The sequence below is a fragment of the Dermacentor silvarum genome, unplaced genomic scaffold (genome assembly GCF_013339745.2).
Source record: "Dermacentor silvarum isolate Dsil-2018 unplaced genomic scaffold, BIME_Dsil_1.4 Seq339, whole genome shotgun sequence".
Classification (NCBI taxonomy): Eukaryota; Metazoa; Arthropoda; class Arachnida; order Ixodida; family Ixodidae; genus Dermacentor; species Dermacentor silvarum.
Window position 1 is genome coordinate 8,343 of NW_023606077.1, and position 23,235 is coordinate 31,577.

Consider the following 23,235-nt stretch of genomic DNA (forward strand, 5'->3'; position numbering starts at 1 on the left):
CGTAGCTAAGCGATCAACGAAATTGAGAATCGGATACAAAAAAGCACAGCGAGCGCCCTGCAACGATGCTGCATTCCTATTAAGCATTATATGACAATGTCTTGTCACAGTAAACGTGCGATACTGTAGGTCGCCTAAGAGGCACTTTATGTGTGTATATTTACGTACGACGTCTATGCCAGTGTGAGTGCGCTGTGCAGATAAACAGAATGATGCAATGGTATCGCTTGCTGGATTTCTCGATATATGTACAATAGGTCTTCCTCCGTCCCGATACGTAGCTAAGCGATCAACGAAATTGAGAATCGGATACAAAAAAGCACAGCGAGCGCCCTGCAACGATGCTGCATTCCTATTAACATTATATGACAATGTCTTGTCACAGTAAACGTGCGATACTGTAGGTCGCCTAAGAGGCACTTTATGTTGTGTATATTTACGTACGACGTCTATGCCAGTGTGAGTGCGCTGTGCAGATAAACAGAATGATGCAATGGTATCGCTTGCTGGATTTCTCGATATATGTACAATAGTAGTCTTCCACCGTCCCGATACGTAGCTAAGCGATCAACGAAATTGAGAATCGGATACAAAAAAGAACAGCGAGCGCCCTGCAACGATGCCGCATTCCTATTAAACATTATATGACATTGTCTTGTCACAGTAAACGTGCGATACTGTAGGTCGCCTAAGAGGCACTTTATGTTGTGTATATTTACGTACGACGTCTATGCCAGTGTGAGTGCGCTGTGCAGATAAACAGAATGGTGCAATGGTATCGCTTGCTGGATGTCTCGATATATGTACAATAGAGTCTTCCACCGTCCCGATACGTAGCTAAGCGATCAACGAAATTGAGAATCGGATACAAAAAAGCACAGCGAGCGCCCTGCAACGATGCTGCATTCCTATTAAACATTATATGACATTGTCTTGTCACAGTAAACGTGCGATACTGTAGGTCGCCTAAGAGGCACTTTATGTGTGTATATTTACGTACGACGTCTATGCCAGTGTGAGTGCGCTGTGCAGATAAACAGAATGATGCAATGGTATCGCTTGCTGGATTTCTCGATATATGTACAATAGTAGTCTTCCTCCGTCCCGATACGTAGCTAAGCGATCAACGAAATTGAGAATCGGATACAAAAAAGCACAGCGAGCGCCCTGCAACGATGCTGCATTCCTATTAACATTATATGACAATGTCTTGTCACAGTAAACGTGCGATACTGTAGGTCGCCTAAGAGGCACTTTATGTTGTGTATATTTACGTACGACGTCTATGCCAGTGTGAGTGCGCTGTGCAGATAAACAGAATGATGCAATGGTATCGCTTGCTGGATTTCTCGATATATGTACAATAGTAGTCTTCCACCGTCCCGATACGTAGCTAAGCGATCAACGAAATTGAGAATCGGATACAAAAAAGCACAGCGAGCGCCCTGCAACGATGCTGCATTCCTATTAAACATTATATGACAATGTCTTGTCACAGTAAACGTGCGATACTGTAGGTCGCCTAAGAGGCACTTTATGTTGTGTATATTTACGTACGACGTCTATGCCAGTGTGAGTGCGCTGTGCAGATAAACAGAATGGTGCAATGGTATCGCTTGCTGGATTTCTCGATATATGTACAATAGTGTCTTCCTCCGTCCCGATACGTAGCTAAGCGATCAACGAAATTGAGAATCGGATACAAAAAAGCACAGCGAGCGCCCTGCAACGATGCTGCATTCCTATTAAACATTATATGACAATGTCTTGTCACAGTAAACGTGCGATACTGTAGGTCGCCTAAGAGGCACTTTATGTAGTGTATATTTACGTACGACGTCTATGCCAGTGTGAGTGCGCTGTGCAGATAAACAGAATGGTGCAATGGTATCGCTTGCTGGATTTCTCGATATATGTACAATAGTGTCTTCCTCCGTCCCGATACGTAGCTAAGCGATCAACGAAATTGAGAATCGGATACAAAAAAGCACAGCGAGCGCCCTGCAACGATGCTGCATTCCTATTAACATTATATGACAATGTCTTGTCACAGTAAACGTGCGATACTGTAGGTCGCCTAAGAGGCACTTTATGTTGTGTATATTTACGTACGACGTCTATGCCAGTGTGAGTGCGCTGTGCAGATAAACAGAATGATGCACTGGTATCGCTTGCTGGATTTCTCGATATATGTACAATAGGTCTTCCACCGTCCCGATACGTAGCTAACCGATCAACGAAATTGAGAATCGGATACAAAAAAGCACAGCGAGCGCCCTGCAACGATGCTGCATTCCTATTAAACATTATATGACAATGTCTTGTCACAGTAAACGTGCGATACTGTAGGTCGCCTAAGAGGCACTTTATGTTGTGTATATTTACGTACGACGTCTATGCCAGTGTGAGTGCGCTGTGCAGATACACAGAATGATGCACTGGTATCGCTTGCTCGATTGCTCGATATATGTACAATAGAGTCTTCCACCGTCCCGATACGTAGCTAAGCGATCAACGAAATTGAGAATCGGATACAAAAAAGAACAGCGAGCGCCCTGCAACGATGCTGCATTCCTATTAAACATTATATGACATGTCTTGTCACAGTAAACGTGCGATACTGTAGGTCGCCTAAGAGGCACTTTATGTTAGTGTATATTTACGTACGACGTCTATGCCAGTGTGAGTGCGCTGTGCAGATAAACAGAATGGTGCAATGGTATCGCTTGCTGGATTTCTCGATATATGTACAATAGAGTCTTCCACCGTCCCGATACGTAGCTAAGCGATCAACGAAATTGAGAATCGGATACAAAAAGCACAGCGAGCGCCCTGCAACGATGCTGCATTCCTATTAAACATTATATGACAATGTCTTGTCACAGTAAACGTGCGATACTGTAGGTCGCCTAAGAGGCACTTTATGTTGTGTATATTTACGTACGACGTCTATGCCAGTGTGAGTGCGCTGTGCAGATAAACAGAATGGTGCAATGGTATCGCTTGCTGGATTTCTCGATATATGTACAATAGTGTCTTCCTCCGTCCCGATACGTAGCTAAGCGATCAACGAAATTGAGAATCGGATACAAAAAAGCACAGCGAGCGCCCTGCAACGATGCTGCATTCCTATTAACATTATATGACAATGTCTTGTCACAGTAAACGTGCGATACTGTAGGTCGCCTAAGAGGCACTTTATGTAGTGTATATTTACGTACGACGTCTATGCCAGTGTGAGTGCGCTGTGCAGATAAACAGAATGGTGCAATGGTATCGCGTGCTGGATTTCTCGATATATGTACAATAGTGTCTTCCTCCGTCCCGATACGTAGCTAAGCGATCAACGAAATTGAGAATCGGATACAAAAAGCACAGCGAGCGCCCTGCAACGATGCTGCATTCCTATTAACATTATATGACAATGTCTTGTCACAGTAAACGTGCGATACTGTAGGTCGCCTAAGAGGCACTTTATGTAGTGTATATTTACGTACGACGTCTATGCCAGTGTGAGTGCGCTGTGCAGATAAACAGAATGGTGCAATGGTATCGCGTGCTGGATTTCTCGATATATGTACAATAGTGTCTTCCTCCGTCCCGATACGTAGCTAAGCGATCAACGAAATTGAGAATCGGATACAAAAAGCACAGCGAGCGCCCTGCAACGATGCTGCATTCCTATTAACATTATATGACAATGTCTTGTCACAGTAAACGTGCGATACTGTAGGTCGCCTAAGAGGCACTTTATGTAGTGTATATTTACGTACGACGTCTATGCCAGTGTGAGTGCGCTGTGCAGATAAACAGAATGGTGCAATGGTACCGCGTGCTGGATTTCTCGATATATGTACAATAGTACGTCTTCCTCCGTCCCGATACGTAGCTAAGCGATCAACGAAATTGAGAATCGGATACAAAAAGCACAGCGAGCGCCCTGCAACGATGCTGCATTCCTATTAAGCATTATATGACAATGTCTTGTCACAGTAAACGTGCGATACTGTAGGTCGCCTAAGAGGCACTTTATGTAGTGTATATTTACGTTCGACGTCTATGCCAGTGTGAGTGCGCTGTGCAGATAAACAGAATGGTGCAATGGTATCGCGTGCTGGATTTCTCGATATATGTACAATAGTGTCTTCCTCCGTCCCGATACGTAGCTAAGCGATCAACGAAATTGAGAATCGGATACAAAAAAGAACAGCGAGCGCCCTGCAACGATGCTGCATTCCTATTAAACATTATATGACAATGTCTTGTCACAGTAAACGTGCGATACTGTAGGTCGCCTAAGAGGCACTTTATGTAGTGTATATTTACGTACGACGTCTATGCCAGTGTGAGTGCGCTGTGCAGATAAACAGAATGGTGCAATGGTATCGCGTGCTGGATTTCTCGATATATGTACAATAGTGTCTTCCTCCGTCCCGATACGTAGCTAAGCGATCAACGAAATTGAGAATCGGATACAAAAAAGCACAGCGAGCGCCCTGCAACGATGCTGCATTCCTATTAAACATTATATGACAATGTTTTGTCACAGTAAACGTGCGATACTGTAGGTCGCCTAAGAGGCACTTTATGTAGTGTATATTTACGTACGACGTCTATGCCAGTGTGAGTGCGCTGTGCAGATAAACAGAATGATGCAATGGTATCGCTTGCTGGATTTCTCGATATATGTACAATAGTAGTCTTCCTCCGTCCCGATACGTAGCTAAGCGATCAACGAAATTGAGAATCGGATACAAAAAAGCACAGCGAGCGCCCCTGCAACGATGCTCATTCCTATTAAACATTATATGACAATGTCTTGTCACAGTAAAAGTGTTAGGACCTATGTGTTGTATGTTCCTGATATTGCACTTCTCTGCTTTTTGAGATAATGTTGTTTATAAATAACTATTTCAATCGACCAGAAAAAGGCGAAGTAGGAGGACCAAATTTTTCGCCACAACACCATCAAGTTCATGCAATTTGATGCGTTATGCTTGTTTCACATTTCAAAAGCTGTAAGCGCAAATGTTGCCTATATGATTTTGTATTTCCTGATGCGGTTTGTCTGATCTCTTGGTGTATAAGTCCTAATGACGTGATAAACTTACGGTGCACCTATGCTAGGCACTTTGTATTGTATTTGTATCGTAAACAAGTCTGTTCTCCTGCTTTGGAAAATATTTTCTCGGTCTATGTCTACACGAACATGTCTGCATAAATGTATAACAGGCTTTCAGGTCAGGTGCGCAGATGAAGTGGACATTCCGGTCTACTTCAGGTGATAGAAGAAAAACGTAGGTTCTTGTTATCTGCGTAGAGTGGCCGCAGTTGATATAATGAAGGCGGAGGCAATCAACTAGAGTAAACGATACCTAAATCCCCATTCTGTCTCTTCTTAGAGATAATTATCTCTGCTAGCGTGCATTCCATTTCACCGCCTTGCAACCACTTAGCACATCTTGCATTGCCTGAGGCTTAGAACAATAGCGCCGTGCCCGCTTAATATAGCGCGGGCTATTTAATACTGTCGTTACGGTGTTATAAGGTGTAACTCTGCGTGAATGATGCTCATCCTCAGCACGGATCATTTATTAGTGGCACGAGCATCGAGTGACACTCTTGTTTCTTGCGCAGCACTTCCTGTTCTCCTCCTGAGACGACCGGGGCGAAGTTCACAATAAACCCCAAAAACATAGTACAGTACAAAATGCATGGGTATCATTAGAGATATATAAGAGCATAAGTTTAGATACAAGTTGAGTTACTGAATGGTCTGGTATAATTAGATTTATTTAGAAATCAATGATTACCGCACACCAAAGCACAGAATTGTAGACATTGACACTCGCCACGTAAGCACGACTTTGGCGAAATGCCTGGAAACTCGGAAGTACAAAGCGGAAGTAATGACATCACCAATGATGTCCCAAAAAAGAATGTGGAATGATAGTTAGCCAGCTAATTAGTGGAACACAGTGGCCTGGCATAGACTGAAACTTCTGGTTAGCAGAGCGGATGCAACGTCACAGCCTCCTTTCTCGTTTCTCCTGTCCCGTCGCTGACTTGCTCGCAACAGCTGCGCGCGTGTGCGCTCGTTACATGCTCTGACGTCAGCAGCGGATAGTGTTAGTAAGGTGCGCTTCGTCTGCCGCTTGCTAGTGGCAACGCCCCCCCCCCCCCCCCCCGCCATCTGTCACGCGCTACGCTTCTTCCTCGCCCACCCTCCCTCTTCTCACGCATATCGTGCCAGGGTAAAAACGTTCGCTCGCTTGGTCCGAGGTCGGTTCGTGCATTGCGTTCGCCATGGATGTGGTGGACGAGGAAGCGGCCGGGCCAAGCACAGCCTATTCACAGGGAGACGTGCAGACGATGGTTCTCGGCGTCCGTTCCGTTCTTTCAAGACATACACAAAGTTAAGCTAAAGAACACCAACGCTGAGGTGCGAGTGCCACTAAGAGATACTTAAGTAAAACAATCACCGCATATACACGAAGTGAATGATGATGAGTGGCGAAGCACCGGGGGATCATTCGGGTAAACCACAGCTACGGACGAGAGAGAAAGCGCGCGTCGGGAACGAACGCCCTTGTGCACCGCAGCGCCCCTAGCTACGGACGAGAGAGAAAAACGCCGGAAGCGTTCTCCGGAAGCGTTCTCAGGAAGCCGGAAGCTGGCTTCCGGAACCGGAAGCGGAACCGGAAGTCGGCTTCCGGTTCCGGCTTCCGGAAGCCGGAGCTTGGCGTACATATACTATACATATGCATATATATATATATCCACCGATGTCATTCAGTCGACATCCATTCGCACCTCGGTCACTTCAGCTTTCACATACTATTCTCGTCATGCCATCGTCGTCTCTCCATCTGTGCCATACAGTTGTCGTTTAAATTCATTGGCACGCAATTGTCGTCATCCCATTGTCTTCATACCGTCGACATGCCATCGTCGTCTCTCCATCTTTGCCATATAGTCGTCGTTTACATTCATTGGCACGCCATTGTCGTCATCCCATTGTCTTCATACCGTCGACATGCTATCGTCGTCTCTCCATCTTTGCCATACAGTCGTCGTTTACATTCATTGGCACGCCTATGTCGTCATCCCATTGTCTTCATACCATCGACATGCCATCGTCGTCTCTCCATCTTTGCCATACAGTCGTCGTTTACATTCATTGGCACGCCATTGTCGTCATCCCATTGTCTTCATACTGCCTCCATCTTTGCCATACAGTGGTCGTTTACATTCATTGGCACGCCATTGTCGTCCTCCCATTGTCTTCATGCCGCCGACATGCAATCGTCGTCGTACAGTTGTCATGCAATATTCGCCCTCATACCGTCGTCATGATGCCATTGTGATCGTTCCATCGTAGTTATAACTACGTCATCCTGCTCTCGTGATGCCCTTCGTCGTCATGTCATTGTCGTCATGCCGTCGTTTCCATACCAACTTCGTCTTCCCATCGATGCCTTTCCTTCTTCGCAATTCCATCGTAATCACGCGGTCGTCGTTAAATCGTGATTATGCCGTCGTTTTCAAGCCATCGTCTCTATTACGTCGTCGTCAGACAGTCGTCGTCGTTCATTCGTTGTCATACCGTCGTCGTCATGACATGGTGGTCGTTCCATCGCCGTCAATTAAGCTTGGTTATCCGATCGTCGTCGTACCGTGGCCATGCCAACGTTATTACCGTCTCCGTGACACAGTTGTCGTTACCTCGTCGTTGTTATACACTTGTCCTGATTCCATTGTTCCTCATGCTCTCGCAATCACGCAATCGTCATCATTTCAGAATTGTCATCTCATTGTCATCCTGCTGTCATCGTCATACCACCTTCGTCGTTCTTACGGTGGCATTCCTCCTTTGTCATTTCATCGTCCTCACTGCGTCGTCGTCACGCCGTCACGCTCTTGGCCGACCTTGCCAAGCGAGTGTCAAAGGGGGCCGATACCGCACACAGTGTATGTCACATACAGCCGAAACAACGGACGTCTCAGAATGACTACAGATTCTAAATAAACGTGTCCTCAGCAATACGGTGTACCGCTTAAATGCTTGAATGCTATTCGCATTACCGCCAACATTCACCTTGAAACGAGTGCTGCTGGGATTTTTATTTCAGTTCATCACTCTCGTTTTTTTTTAACCGCAAGCATTGATTACACTACTACTGCTGCAGTTTGTCGAGTGTAAAAAATTATTTAAATTGGATGTTTTCACATGCCAAAGCCACGATCTGTTAGTGAGGCATGTTTTAGTTCGGGAATTTGGATCAGTATTGACCGCCTGGGGTTATTTAATTACCGGGCACCCAATGCACGGTAAACTAGCGTTTTTGTAATTCGCTGCCGTGGAAATGTGGCTACCATGGCCGGGAAACGAACCCGTGACCTCGTGCTTAGTGGAGCAAGGCCGTAGTCACTAACTCACCACGGTGGATGCGTGAGTGACACATTTAGCAGCTAAACCCCCTCTTGTAAACTTTACCAATACAATAAATTTAAGATAGTGTTCCCGCTATTCTGCGCCGAAGCAGCAGTCAGACCATCGCGCCTGACATCCTCGAGCATAACATTAGTGGCGTTTAATGAACAAATATATTGTGCGAGAATCCGAAAGATGGATAATATTTTATGAAATGGACAATAGTCATCCAATCAAGAGTAGCCAAATGACACAGATCAAGCACATACGCGTACAGGTTTCCCAGAAATGAAGCTTCGCAGTTGAAGCAAGATTCTCGTACCAAGATGAATTATTCTGAAACTGTGCAGCCTTTTTTGGCGAGGAAACCGTACTGGCTTTCTTTGCAGCTTTTATGCTACTCTCAGGTTGGTGACTATCTTCTCGTTCACGTAAAAGTCCTTCCAGCTTGTAGATTTCTGCCGAACTTATTTGCTTATTGAACGGCCCGTTCTTACTCCACGCCCTCTGTTTATTCGCCCTCAGCCTGCGCTCTGCTAGCAAGATGGTTAGCTCAGTTTGCAGAGCGGCTGCCCCATAAAGGCGGAGGTGTCCTGTTCGATTCCCAGACTAGAACGATATTTTCCATCAGCTACGAATTCATTTTTATGAGAAACCTGCATGGGGAGTTTTCATGTAAATATCCTGCTACACTGGCAGGCGGGCCCACTGTCTTACATTTTCATTAGCTACGTTCAAATACTTGGCGACAGGCTTAGCTCGTGTAATTGGAAATTTATAGCTTTTACTCAAAACTTTTGATGCTCGATTCTGCATTTAAATACCCGTTGCTGGCCCTGTGGCACAGCTCCTGTGGTTGGCGTTAACATGCTGAAAACAATGCTCCTAATATCCATGCAAGAGAGGGAACTTACTCGCGAATAAATCAAGCAACTTAGATTCGCAAAATAGAGAAGTCTCTTGATCTGGATAATGTGAGCTCCTCTTGCTGGACTCTCAGCTAAGGAGTCCAGCAAGGATATTCTGAAGCAGATAATGAATTAACATTTCAAGACATTCATTCAGCCTTGTATGGCCTGTTATTTCAAGTACATGAAACATCAGGCTATTTCATGGCCTCCGGCTACCGGCTTTAACGCATTCAACATAACATTATTTTTGCAATCTAACCACCCCGGCTCCAGGTTGTCAGCCCTATTTTGATGGAAGTACATACAGGGTGTTTCATTTTAACTGCGCAATTATTTTAAAAATTGCCTGAGGCATATAGCACAATTATAATCCTTGACCTAAAGTATTTGATGAGGCGGCCATTACTTCCACGAGAAATCAAAACGTCTAAGTGAATAATTAACATAATTACGCTAATTAAGTTTTTATTAATTATTTTATGGCACATCTTTCAATCTACGAATTACAGCCACTGAGTTCGCAAGGCGTATCCACTTGAAACGAATTGTCAGGACTGAACCAGTTTCGATATATTAATTGTCAAAGTGTGCGACGAAATGCATGGGTGTTCCAGTTGCATTTTTAAGGAAAACGCTGTTTTATGCATTGAAGCACAAAAGTAACTGAAACACCTATGCATTTCGTCGGACACTTTGAAAATGAATATCTCAAAACTGGTTCAGTCCTTAGAATACGTTCCAAGTGGATACGCCTTGCGTACTCAGCGACTATAATTCGTAGATTGAACAATTTGCCGTAAAATAATTTATTAAAAAGTTAATTATTGTAATTATGCGAATTATTCAATTTGTCGTTTAGATTTCACGGGGAAGTAATGGCCACCTCATCGAGTAATTTAGATCAAAGATTATAATTGGGCTGTCTGCCACAGGCAATTTTTAAAAATTTAGTGCAGCAAAAGTGAAACACACCGTATATGTCAATTACCACTGGGCTGTACATATATATTTCCGTAGTGGACGTCCTTCGAATTGTTGTGGTAGCGAAATCTTTTAACTGACTGAGAGTGAAATGAAGGTGCACGGAACTTCAGTGTTGAATTCATATTGCTTTCGATTGTGCACGTGTCCTTCATCAACTACTAATACTGCCGGCAGACGTCGAGTTAAACTGAGGCCTATACACCCGCGCAAGCGAAACGCAAATGCGAGGTGACATAATGACAGTACTGACTGAAATCCAATCTGGCTAAACATCACTGCTAAAGGAAATGAAACCCATGCAACGGAAGCTGTCCCAAAGCGACAGCGCTATAAAGTAGATTAAAGATCTTCTTGCCAAAATGGAAGACTGCGCATCCCTGGTAGTAATAAAAAAAGAAGTTGACGATATCCGGACGCTTGCCGATCAAAATGCAAAAGATATCACATTGATTAAGACAAGGCTAGATGACTCGAAAGACCGCGCACGATGCTCAAACCTAGTCTTCTTTGGATTAACAGATCGCGAACGTGAAACGTTGGCCGAATCAGAATCAATAGTAGAACTATGCCATAAGGAACTAAATATAACTGTCCAGTAGGTGGACATCGAACGTGACCATCGTTTGGGAAAATTCAAAGTAAGCAACAAGCCGAATATTGTTAAACTTTCACATTTCAAAGAAAAAGAAAAAATTATTTCTCATGGTAAGAAACTGAAGGGCACTGAATGTGAAATTTCAGAAGACTACTCTCCTAACACTCTCAGAGGCATAAGGAGATTAGTCACCCGCCGTGGTTGCTCAGTGGCTATGGTGTTGGGTTGCTGAGCACGAGGTCGCGGGATAGAATCCCGGCCACGGCGGCCGCATTTCGATGGGGGCGAAATGCGAAAACACCCGTGTACTTAGATTTAGGTGCACGTTAAAGAACCCCAGGTGGTCCAAATTTCCGGAGTCTCCACTACGGCGTGCCTCATAATCAGATCGTGGTTTTGGCACGTAAAACCCCATAATTTTAATTAATTTTAATTAAGGAGTTTAGTCGAATTCGCCAAGACACAACAGAAGACGTTCAAGCTCCTGTAATACATGACAAGCTAACTATGGTAACAAAGCTTACACGTTTGATTGTAACGCCCAAAAGGTTGTTCCTCGTACTTTAAATGCCTAGCCCCCAGCAACGCTAACTCGAAGAAGAATTTCTTTTCATTTCTTTTTACTAACATTAGAAGCATTTTACCAAAGCTTGACGCTCTCAGTAATCTTGCCGACACAGCAGAGTCTGATCTAATCGTAATTACTGAAACGTGACTTAACTCTACAAAAGACTCTGAAATAGTGCCATTTTTCCTAATTTCAATATCTTCAGGCATGATCCAACTAACAAACGTGGTGGCCGCGTATTCATTGGCGCACATAAAGATCTTCAGTATAGTGAAATGAAGACATCATCCTCCTTAGAAATTCTGTTAGCCCTGTGTAGCGCCTCTTACCCACCCACAATAATCGCAGTCTGCTATCGCACCCTGGTAATGATCCTAACTTTGTTGCATAATTCCACGATAACTGAATTACATCACCACTCTCCGATGTTACTGTTCGGTGATTTTAACTTTACCGAAATAAACAGGACAAACCTAACATCAGCAACTTCGCAACACATTACCGAAAGCAATTTTGATAGCTCATGCCTGACCTTTGGATTAACAGAACTTATGACTGAACGTACACGCCAGACTTTTAATTCTTCTAACATACTCGACCTCATTTTTGCCCATTATCTTGACAAAGTATTTGCAATGACGCACCTGCCTAGTCTTAGTGATCATTCCATAATCCATGCATCTTCCTCCGGTCAGCTTACACAAGCTACAAAAATATAACCACAGTGATCAGACTCTATGACAAAGGGAATTACTCGGCAAATCACTCGGAACTCGCACATTTTGCTGCTTCATTCCACACCACTTTTTTGATGCGTTCTGTCGAGACTCACTGGCTGCTTTTACGTACGTACGTACGCGTTATCACCCTAACCAAAAAGGAGTAATCCCCGTGGTTTAACATCGCACTAAAGCGTCTAAACAATAAAAAGAAAAGGCTTTTTCGCTCGGTTAAACGGTTCAACAACGCATGCGCATAGAACAAATATTACCTTGCAGAAAAAGAATTCGAAACTCTAGCCAACAAAGCAAAACGCACTTTTTTTTCGCAAACGCTGCCAACTATGTTGAGAAATAACGCCCCAAAAATGATTGAAGGATATTAACCCTAATAACTCCCAGCCATTATCTCTGTTTGATGAACAAAATCGTCGTATTCCCGATCGCGAAACTGCTGAACAACATAACCGTGCTTTTTCTTCGGTCTTCACAATTGAACCTGTTAACATATTACCTCCCTTCGCTTATTTCGATGATGCAGTGATGCCTGATATTACCTTTTGTCCTAACGGCATTGAGAAACTAATTGATTAATTAAAACTGACATCATGGTCTGGTGTCGGTGAAATAAATGCTAAAGTGCAGAAAAACACCAAAACAATCGTGAGCGCGATTTTATGTGCTATTTTTCAGCACTCATAGTCATCAAGAGTGGTGCCGGAAGACTGGAGAGTAGGCAAGATTGTTCCAGTCCCCAAAAAAGGTCCTCCATCGTTGTGAACTAGTTATCGTTCCATTTCACTCACCAGTGCTTGTTGCAAACTAATGGAACATGTTATTTACTCTCAGATCGTAAGCTTTTTAGTATCCAATAACCTATTTCATCCTGCTCAACATGGCTTTCGTAAAGGTCTTTCATGTGACACTCAACTAGCTTTATTTTTTCATGATCGAAGTTCTTACCTCGACTTGAATGTACCTGTAGATGACATTTTCTTAGACTTTGAAAAGGCATTTGACAAAGTTCCACACCAACGGCTACTCCTAAAACTTTCCCGTCTCAACATTAATCCATTTGTACTAGACTGGATACGTGGCTTTCTCACTAACCGGCAGCAGTTTGTATTTGCTAACACGCAGTCATCTAAACGATCTTCTGTCTTTCGGGCGTACCAAAAGGCACAGTTCTCGGGCCACTACTATTTCTAATTTACATTAATGACCTTCCTACTGAGATCGCTTCTAATATTCGATTGTTCTCAGACGGTTGTGTAGTTTATCGACGCATAACACTTTAGATATGGATTTGCTTCAAAATGACCTAAGACGCATTAACTTATGGTGTAACGAATGGCTGATGTGTTTAAATACTAAAAACCTCACTAGTTTCTTTCCATTACAGACAGCATCATCAATCAGGGAAATACACCATATACGGCTCTTAAATATCATCTGTTGACTCATATAAATACCTCGGCATAATCTTGCATTATCTTTTCAACTACCCTAACTTGGTCACATCGTGTCATTAACATAGCCAATGCCCTAAATCGAAGCCTCGGTTTTCTCAGCCGGAACCTAAGACTTCCTCCCCCATCAGTAAAATTATTAGCTTATGTTACATATGTCCGCCCTAAGTTAGAATATGCATGCTCTGTCTGGGAAACTCATCAACATAACCTATCTAATACAATTGAATCAGTTCAAAACCGTGCAGCCCAGTTTATTTACTCTAAATATTCTTATCATGCAAGAGTGTCTGAACTAAAAACCCGTGCCGGTTTTACTAATCTAGAATCACGACGTCATATTTCCAGACTGTGTCTTTTTCATAAATTCTATCATTCACTACTTCTGATTTCAGCCGTATTACCAGCTCATTGTCAGTCCAGCCGCATTAACCACAAAAAAGCTTCGTATCCTCCCCGGCGCAAACTACCTCCCATCTACGATCACATTTTGTGAAAACCACAAGGGACTGGAACGGTCCGTCTACCGATGTCACGCACCACTCCGACGCACATCACTTCAAGGCTGCTCTCGAATCACTGTTTTGTTAAACTTAGCCCATTCCTCATGTAATACCACATCTCTGGTGCCTTTGAGGTACAATAAATAGATATATTTTTACGGTATAACCGCGGTAAAAGGTAATCCACAGTAAGTGACAGCATGATCGAACGACTCTCAAGGAACACCGTTGTATTGTTGAGCACCAAATGCTCTAAAGGACCACAATTTTTTATACTGCCACTGGCATGACTTCGCGTTTTATAATTTTGAGTGCTTGAATGAGAAAACTGTTCCTCATCCTCGGACATTGTAATATGTTTTCTTGATTCTATTGTAAGCCACCTCCCATGCTTTGCCCCTCTTGGCCGCGGGTTGCCTAGGCTACGAAAAACAAGGTAGTTTTATGATAAATTGTATTCTACGACAAGTTTACCATAACACAAATGCGGCCACATGTTCGGCTAATCGTTACGTAACAATTAGCCGAATGTGTGGCAGCGTTTGTATTGTGGTATTGTGGTAAACTTGTCGTAGAATAGATATCAACATTGCACCAAGCTGCTTTACATTATCACTGGAATTTTCAACGCGCAACCTTAACAGTTTTGCCACTTTCATGTATGCTGCACTTACAGGATTCCTGGGCAAGTTCCTAGCATGGAATGCGTTTGTTCCTCTCAGCAGATTGGCTTTCGGCGTCTACCTCATTCATGTGCCGTTCATCCAACTTATGTTGCACACATCTCGAGAGAGAGTGTTATTCTCTCACTTCATCGTGGTGAGTTAGCGTTCTGCGTATAGCAACTACTGACATTTTGAACTTTCTTTCATGTCGATGCGGCAGTACGGATGACAGGGACAAAGAAAAAAAGGAAACGCTAGTTTGGCTTGACCAGGTTTTTGTTCCCTATCGGCAATTGGCAACACGTTATTCCATATAAATGAATATAAGTGTAACAGTCACATGCTGAATTAAAAAAAAAGCACTATCCCAGTAATTATTGCGTGAAACGGTCCGTAAAAACAGAGCGTCCAATAACGGCAGGTGTGTGCTAGAAAAAAGGTTCGAACTTTGGAAAAGATGAACATTGCCCGCGACGCTTCGAAGTATAGCCTTCGAAGTATAGCCGTATAGAAGCAATTAATTTTGTTGCGCCAGGATAGAAATCCTCCGCCTGGATAGCTATCCCTCGTTAGTAGAGATGCATCGCTCGTAGCGAGTGATGTGCGCGACATGACGGATATGACGTTACTTGCTCGCTCCCAGCGTTTGCAGTGCGATAAAGCACGGCCTTGAAGGTTGGTTTCTGTTAATTATTGGAAGCTCGGGATATGGACACCAAGAGCCGCGCATATGAAGACAAATTGGCAATTTTTTGTGGACAAACCAGGTAAATAAAAATACCAAGTGTTATATTAAAGGATACGAACGTTAAACTGCGATCTTGCTGTGAAATTGCAATTGTTTTTTTTTTTGCAATTTTATGAAAAAAGCGGAGGTCAGTGTAAAAGTACCGTAAAGCGATTATGAAAAAGTTAATTAGTGAAGTTTTGTTAATAATTGTATTGGAATATTATGGTGAATCGAATATTCTCATTCTAATTAGAGTGAAATATGTAAAAAGTCGCAGTTTCACCTGAAAGGTGAAGCATCGATTGCGATTGCAAATTAGTGGACAGCTATACGCAGTAAGGTTCGTAGTTTTATCAGCCGTATAAACTTGTAAACATAGGCATACTAACTAAATTAACAAGCATGGTGTCACGCGCACGCAAGCAAACATGAACGCATCTCACTCAATGACCGCAGAAACTGGCTGTCAAAATGCTAGAGTGAGTCAGCGCAGCAGCAGGAGCAAACGAACTGAGCTTCGTGCCGGCACTCGTATCAACGCAATCTTAGCCACAAAAACACAGGGAGGGCGGACTGTGCCCCGCCGCCATAGAGTTAGTGTACTAACTCTAGAGGAAAAGCTGGGTGAAAAAAGCGGGAACCGTAAAGGCGCCGCCATGTTGCTACGACTCATTTTTGTAGCACTAAATATATTCAAAATATTATGCAAACGCAAGCACTTGCACATAGCGCGTAGGCACGGACAGCGTTTGAAGTTCATTCCCTGTATTTTTTCATAATGATCGGATGGCTATTTAGAAAAAATTTTATGTAAAATTCACGGTGTGAAAAGGCCGCGTCAGTGGGCGCCTTAACTAGATGGCGCTACCATACTGACGGAGGCTCGGTATCGCGTTGATTGCGCGCCTCGTCTGAATCGCATCTCGTCGTCTGCGCCTGCGCGCCTGCATAGGGTAGCATACGGCAGCGTCCTTGCGGTTCCCGGTTTCAATACATGGGCGCTGTGGGGAGCTTTCCCTCTAGAGTTCGTTATATTAACTCTATGCCCGCCGCAGATGGCTTTCAAGATACAGCTGCGTGGGTGGGTGCTCGCGACGCAGAACGCGTTCCCCCCTCCCCCCGAAACCTTCAGCCCGGCTAGAGCGCGTAGCCGTAGTAAAGCGTGGCCCCTCCACCTGCCCACCCTCTCCCCGGAAACTTCCGGCGCGGCGGCAGCGCGCGGCCGCGCGACAATTTTATCGTCCGTGGACTGTATACGGAACCTCACCGCGACGGCGACGACGGCGGCGGCGGAATTTCGCCTAGAGTGTCCACCGCAATAATATTTGTGTAGAGTACGTCTGGGAAGAAAGAGATGATGCAACTCTTTAAGACACGCAAGTAATGGCGTTCGCAACTTCATTTCTGTTCAACTGCAGGAGCTTATAAATGATAAACAGCTATCCTTCTTTACCTGGTGTCTCATGACAATGACACTAATGATTACAAGGCAACAGCATGTCACCAAATGCACGCACAGTGTTTTTTTTTTCGTTAAAAATACCTAAGTTTGATGCTACAGCACAGCGCATTGTTTTAAACGGATGGAAATATGGGGAGACTGGTTAATTCCTTTGCTTCAATTTATTTATTTATTCAAAATACCCCTACAGGCCCTCCAGAAGAGGGTATTACATAGGGGGGGGGGGGCGATAGACGATTATACTATCATATCACTTTATTACAAAAATGCAACAAAAGCGACAAAATATGCAGGCACGACTTTGTGTAGAAAAATTAAAGCTCGGATAAAACCGAAGTAGCACAAAATTGGAATACATTTGAACAATTGATACACCTAGAATTCCGAATACATAAAAGGCACTAACAAGAGAATAAGTGAAAAAGAATATCGGATGGATAGCGAAGGTACCAGAAAAAGAAAGAAAAAGTAAAGTTTTACATTGCGCAAACACGTAACATTCGGATATGCGTACGCAGCTTTTGTTGAAATTTATCGGAGTGAAACGTCAGTAGCAATGTCTGATGGTAGGTTATTCCAGTCAAGTATGTTTCTGGGTATAAATTATTGCGCGTAAAGAGCTGAGTGACATATTGGGCGCTTGACAAGGGTGATCTCGGCGAGGAAAAATGACGGAGGGTGATTGAAAGAATTCATCATGTAAATGTTCGTGATGATAAAGTTTATGAAAGAGAGACAGCTGCGCGTGTTTTCGTCGTAATGATAGGGGATCGAATTCGGCACGATTTTTTAAAGATGTAACACTAGAGTACCCAGAATAGTCTGAAAAGATAAAACGAGCAGCACGGCTTTGCAAGTCCTGGTTCGGATCCCGATGGCACATGCATATTCAATTTTAGGTATGATTTAAGTGGTGTACGCGAGTTTCTTTAGGTGTGAAGGCGCTTGCTTTAGTCTGTGTTTAATTAAACCAAAAGTGCGGTTAGCAGATGCAAGAGTAATGTTGATGTGATGATGCCATGTCAGATCCGATTGCAAATTGACTCCTAGATATTTATACGTGGTAGTAAACTCAAGAGTATTATTATTAGGGAGTATGACGTTGGAATGTGAGACGAGGAGCGTGAAAATGACATGCACTTAGTTTTAGTATTAAAAATTATTTTTTTTAGTTTTAGTATAATTTAGGGTCATTTCCCACTCAGACCACCATGTATTCAATGCATCTAGGTCTGATTGCAGTGCTTCATGGTCAGTGTCAGTAGTAATTTCATGGTAAATAACGCAATCATCGGCGAACAATGTTACCCGGGATGTCATGCAGTTAGGCAAATCATTAATATAGACTAGAAAAAGCAAAAGGCCGAGCACGCTTCCTTGTGGAACGCCGGAAGTAACAGGAATAGAGGAGGAGTTGTAGATATTAATACTTGTGAATTGAGTTCGATATTACAAGAAATATTTTATCCATGCAATAACATCTGCGTGAATGTTAAGATATTTTAGTTTCAGTAGTAGCCTGTGGTGAGGAACGTGGTCAAAAGCTTTCGAAATATCTAAGAAGGTGGCGTTAACTTGGTTTCCAGCATCAATCCATGAAAGCAAGTCATTAGTAAATCCAGCTAGTTGCCCATCACATGAATATCCCTTCCGGAAGCCGTGCTGATATTTGATGATTATGTTATGTTCCTCTAGGTATGTTATGATTTGCGAATGTATGACATGCTCTAGTAGTTTGCAGACGGTACTAGTTAACCAAATGGGCCGGTAGTTAAGTGGTGATGAGCGGTCGCTAGATTTAAAAATAGGTATGACCTTGGCTGTTTTCCAGTTATTAGGAATTTGGCCCGATCACAAAGTTTGCGAAAAACGAGCGCACAAGATTCCCGAAATGCTTTGTGATGTACTTTTGTGTAACTTGTTGTTGAAACCGACGTGATCAGTTGCAGATGACAGCTTACGATTATTAAGTAATGATATGATACCGGACTCGCTAACAAATATCTGCGTCATCGCGATATCGGGAAGTGTACCTATGTCTGGGAAATTGAGCGATCAAATGGGCTGCCTAAAGTGACCCATTCTCATAGCACACCTGGTAAGCACCCAGACGTTATCTGCCGGCTGTTCTGCATCACAATCCGTCGGAACGTTCGTCGCTTGCATCGAGCTCTCTGCCTCGAGACTACGATAACTGTTCTTATCCTTTATAATCGAAGAGAAACGAATATTTGGCAAGTTGAAATAGTGAATTCTCGACTCGAATACAAATCGAAGGACTATTACATTTGTGTTCAGTAGAAAAAGCTTCAACAGTAAAAGTTATTTTGCCTCGAATTTTACAGCTTCTTAATCTGAGACAGCTGTCGCCATAAAACTGAACACGGCGAGTGTCTAGTCTACGGAAAAGATCCCATGCGCGTGCCAAATGTAGAACTAAGAATAGAGCGAACAGCTTTCTTTTGCAACAAAAAAGTTACTTGCTAGCTGTCACTCCCGTATTCTCAAATTATCCTCGACGCAAAGCTATTCCTTCACATAACCGAGTGGAGCACAGCGCCGCCTTTCGATTGAAAAAGAAGCTACGCTTTTCACAGAATTACTGGGGAGTGGATGGCAATGAAGCGCAGTGAGACCTTCTGTCGAGGGGCGGCGCTGTGATCCACTTTCTTGAGTCAAAGTGGAGAGCAGTGATGCCAACTCTAGGGAATTACCTAGGGGTTTTTGAGTATGTTTAGGGATTTAGCGTCTTTCTCGAAGTATCTAGGGCTTTTTAAAATGCAGTTATGTCGCCATTTTCTCCGCTATGCCTATGTACAAGTAACGACGCAGACTTTAGAAAGGTTACTGAAACCAGCTGCATCTAAACTCACTGGCACACCGAAGCACATCAACTTTTTTGCGCATCGCATCTATGCAAACAGTGCTAATGCGCTAGGAAAGCACGTCACATTAATGCGCCGGGCAAGGGTGGATTGAGACGAGTAAGTAGGCTTTCGCATTGCATGTGAACGCGATCTCATCGCATTAGGAATTTGGATATGCTGCGCTCCCCGAGCGCGTCTGCAAGTGCTGCTTTGCATTCGATGTGCGACAACGTGTGCCCTCCCCCCCCCATCGCACAAGGGGTGATGCGCTGCATGTAAACGCCGGCGCATCGCATTGCTTGTGATACACTAGGGAACTTGATGCGCTAGTGTTGCATTCATGTAAACGCGGCGTATCACTATCAATGGAGGTGAAGCAGTGCGCCTGGAGTAGAGGTCGCTAGAACTAGCGGCGCTGTAGTCAGCCGTCACCTTTTTAAATGCTGGCAGCGTAATAGGAGAGGGTGGAGCGGGTGTCGCTGTTGTATTGACGGCCGCATGGGACATGTCTTCCGACAGCCCTGTAATTGAGGCGGATCTAGTAACATAGAGTTTCTTTTTGACGAAAAGGGGCGTTCAGCGCTGCCGTGTATGCTCCGTTATTGGAAAACCCTTGTTTGCTCTTCTTCGCGAAAGAGGGCGAAGCATTATCGCGGCTGGGTATTACAGCTGCTGAGCAGGGCGTGTATACTTAGCAGTTTACAATATTTCTACTTTGACAGCACCTCATACGTTCATTGTTCCAAGAGTTTTGCGTACAGTAGACGCATTACCAAAGTAAATGGCAACTTGGGGAACTAGACGGCGACGAGCAAGGCGATCCGAGGAAAAAAAAAAAAACTGAAAAAACAACAGCAATGATACATGATCAAAAGTACGTTATATTATTGAATAATATGTTTTAGTGAATAATCGTAAATTTTGTTCGGGTTGAAGCGCATGTTGCTTTGCAAAATTGAATACCGGTATTAAACAAGTTGACTTCATTTGGCAAAATTAAAAGATAAATGCATTTCTTCCTTACCCAGCTGCATATTTTTGAAATTGTCAGGAGAAGGATATTTACGCAAGTTGTCTATTGAATTTGCAATTGCTAAAATCTTCACAGCAATAAACCAGTTGTACTGAAGAATATGAGACTTTGGTCAATATTACTATTCATCATTATCTGCCATTGCGCTTGCTGTGTACTGCATAACGATAACAGAAGGTTTCAGCTAGTTCGTAAACTTCTTAACACTTACGGATTACGGAAAAAAGCTGGCAATGACATCTTATGACGCTTTGTTCTGCTGCAATGCGTTTGACAAATTTGTTTCTCGTGAGTGTTCTCGTCGAAGGAACATCATAAAAGGAATGGACTTTAACGGTTATGTCGCTACCAACGCTTTACACGAGCATGTAAACGGAATATCGTAAGCCACTGCAGTCTTAACTTTGCGTACACTTACTTCAACTCCTCGTTACAAATTGTCGCCGTGCACCAGCATTGCTGCTATCGTACACCTCTTTGGTAATCCGGTATTCCGTAGGAAAAGCTACTACGTTTACGGACAAGCTGAGGCCCTTTCTACCCTCCCGCGCGCAATTTCCCCAGTGAAATCCCCTTTTGTCACGCAGTTCTGCTCTCACTCATTTCTCTTTCCCTTCTGCGCATCCTTCATTTCAGATTTCGCTCGTCTTCACCGCATTGGTGTGGAGCTACCTGCTCAGCTACCTCATGCTCATCTTCTGCGAAGCGCCGACTGCTAAGCTGGACAAGCTCGTGTTCGATGGGTGTCGCCGTAGCGAGCCTAAGCCAGCTGCCGCCTCCCCGACTGAGGTGGTGACGAACGGTATCTCCTCAGGAAAGCCTGCTGAGATCCCGTGTGTCACTGATGCGTACAGCGCGCTGGAAGCGAAGAGAAGCAACGGCATCGCCGATCGCGCAGGTTTCTTTCGCGGAAACGGCCACTCCGTCACTTATCAGCTGTAGACATTTTACCATGTACTCCCCATCAACATCAACAACATCTCCCTCACACAATCACTGCTCTACTGTAAATAAAACAGCCTGTCTTTTTCTCTCCCTGAACAAGCTCTGATTTTCAGCTTTCGTAAGGATTGAAGGAAAGTAAACTGCCGAGAAATTCGCAGCGGGTGGTAAAAAAATGGATGCCTCCCGAAGCGTGGTACTTCTACAATCATAATTTCGTCTTCTATGTGGAATAGTTTACAATGGTGTGCAGAATATAGACTAAAAAACTATTTAGGCTTTAATGTGGCAATGTGAGATAAACATTAATCAAAGGGTTGCCTCCCATTTTGCAGTGCCTGCCGTGCCTGAGTACTTCACCGCTAAAAAAATGCGAAAATCAAGCTTCTCGTGTGCCCACGAAGAAGTCCAGTATGCTTCAATTCCACTGTCGATAACAGACGCCATTGTTTACTTACTTTTCGTAAAGAATTCACGGGTCATTTCTTACTCACTAACGACACAATCATGCAATTACGAGTCTTACCTCGTCTTATAGCCACGTGAATTTGTCGATTGTGTTTACTAACACTTATTCCTTTCTGTTTTGAACGATGAACACACTGATCACTGCAAAGGGACAAGAATCATTTTGAGAACAAGTTTTAGGCGACTTCATGCGGATTTCACGTATCTGAGTATCTAGTAACCACTTCTATGAAGAAAGAGTTGGTTAGGTGATTTGTAGATGTTGTATGAACGAGACAGTGGTATTAAGTGATCCCTTGTCATGCCATGAATACGCCGCAATAGTCAGAAAATTAAGGATATAATCAAAAACCTGTGCAAGTAGCCGTAAATGTATGTATGGTCAATGTCTCGCTCTCACTCTCTGCCTTGCCACAGCCAAGTTCCATGGAACTTAAGTGCCGTGTCCTCCTCCCGAGTTCGACAGCATAGAGTAAACAACTCTGGAATTAAAGCTCGCCATAGCACCCACGCATTCAAATTGGTAACCACCAGGGCGCCTCCATGTGTCAACTTTGTGCAGCCGCGCAGGCACAGCAAACGAGGTGCGATTCAGGCGAGACGCCATGCCGCTTGAGGTCTGCTATGCGCTCGAGGAGCGCGCGATTTTCTCGGCAAACGCAAGAAGAGAGCAGTTATGTTTGCTGTTAAAGTCTGTCTTGTTCGAACAGCTGTCATTTTCAGCGTGTTCCTGTAATAAAAATTTCTTCTTTGTGGGGTTTCACGTATAAGTGCCAGCAGCGCAACCGTTCTTAATAATTTACCCTATTCCGTTCAAAATACGAGAGCCAGCACGCCATAGCGTGCAGCTACTATGTTCCGACAAGATAAGGAGATATATTTGCT

General features: G+C 43.8%; 1 protein-coding gene across 1 annotated transcript; it reads left to right on the forward strand.

Moving 5' to 3' along the window:
• The first annotated feature begins 14,178 nt into the window (after positions 1–14,178).
• On the forward strand, positions 14,179–21,974 carry LOC119434950 (uncharacterized). The gene is made up of 2 exons (XM_037701951.2): positions 14,179–15,002; positions 21,577–21,974. The coding sequence occupies exons 1-2, from the start codon at positions 14,841–14,843 to the stop codon at positions 21,880–21,882; spliced, it is 468 nt and encodes a 155-aa protein (XP_037557879.1). The 5' UTR covers positions 14,179–14,840; the 3' UTR covers positions 21,883–21,974.
• Positions 21,975–23,235: the final 1,261 nt, after the last annotated feature.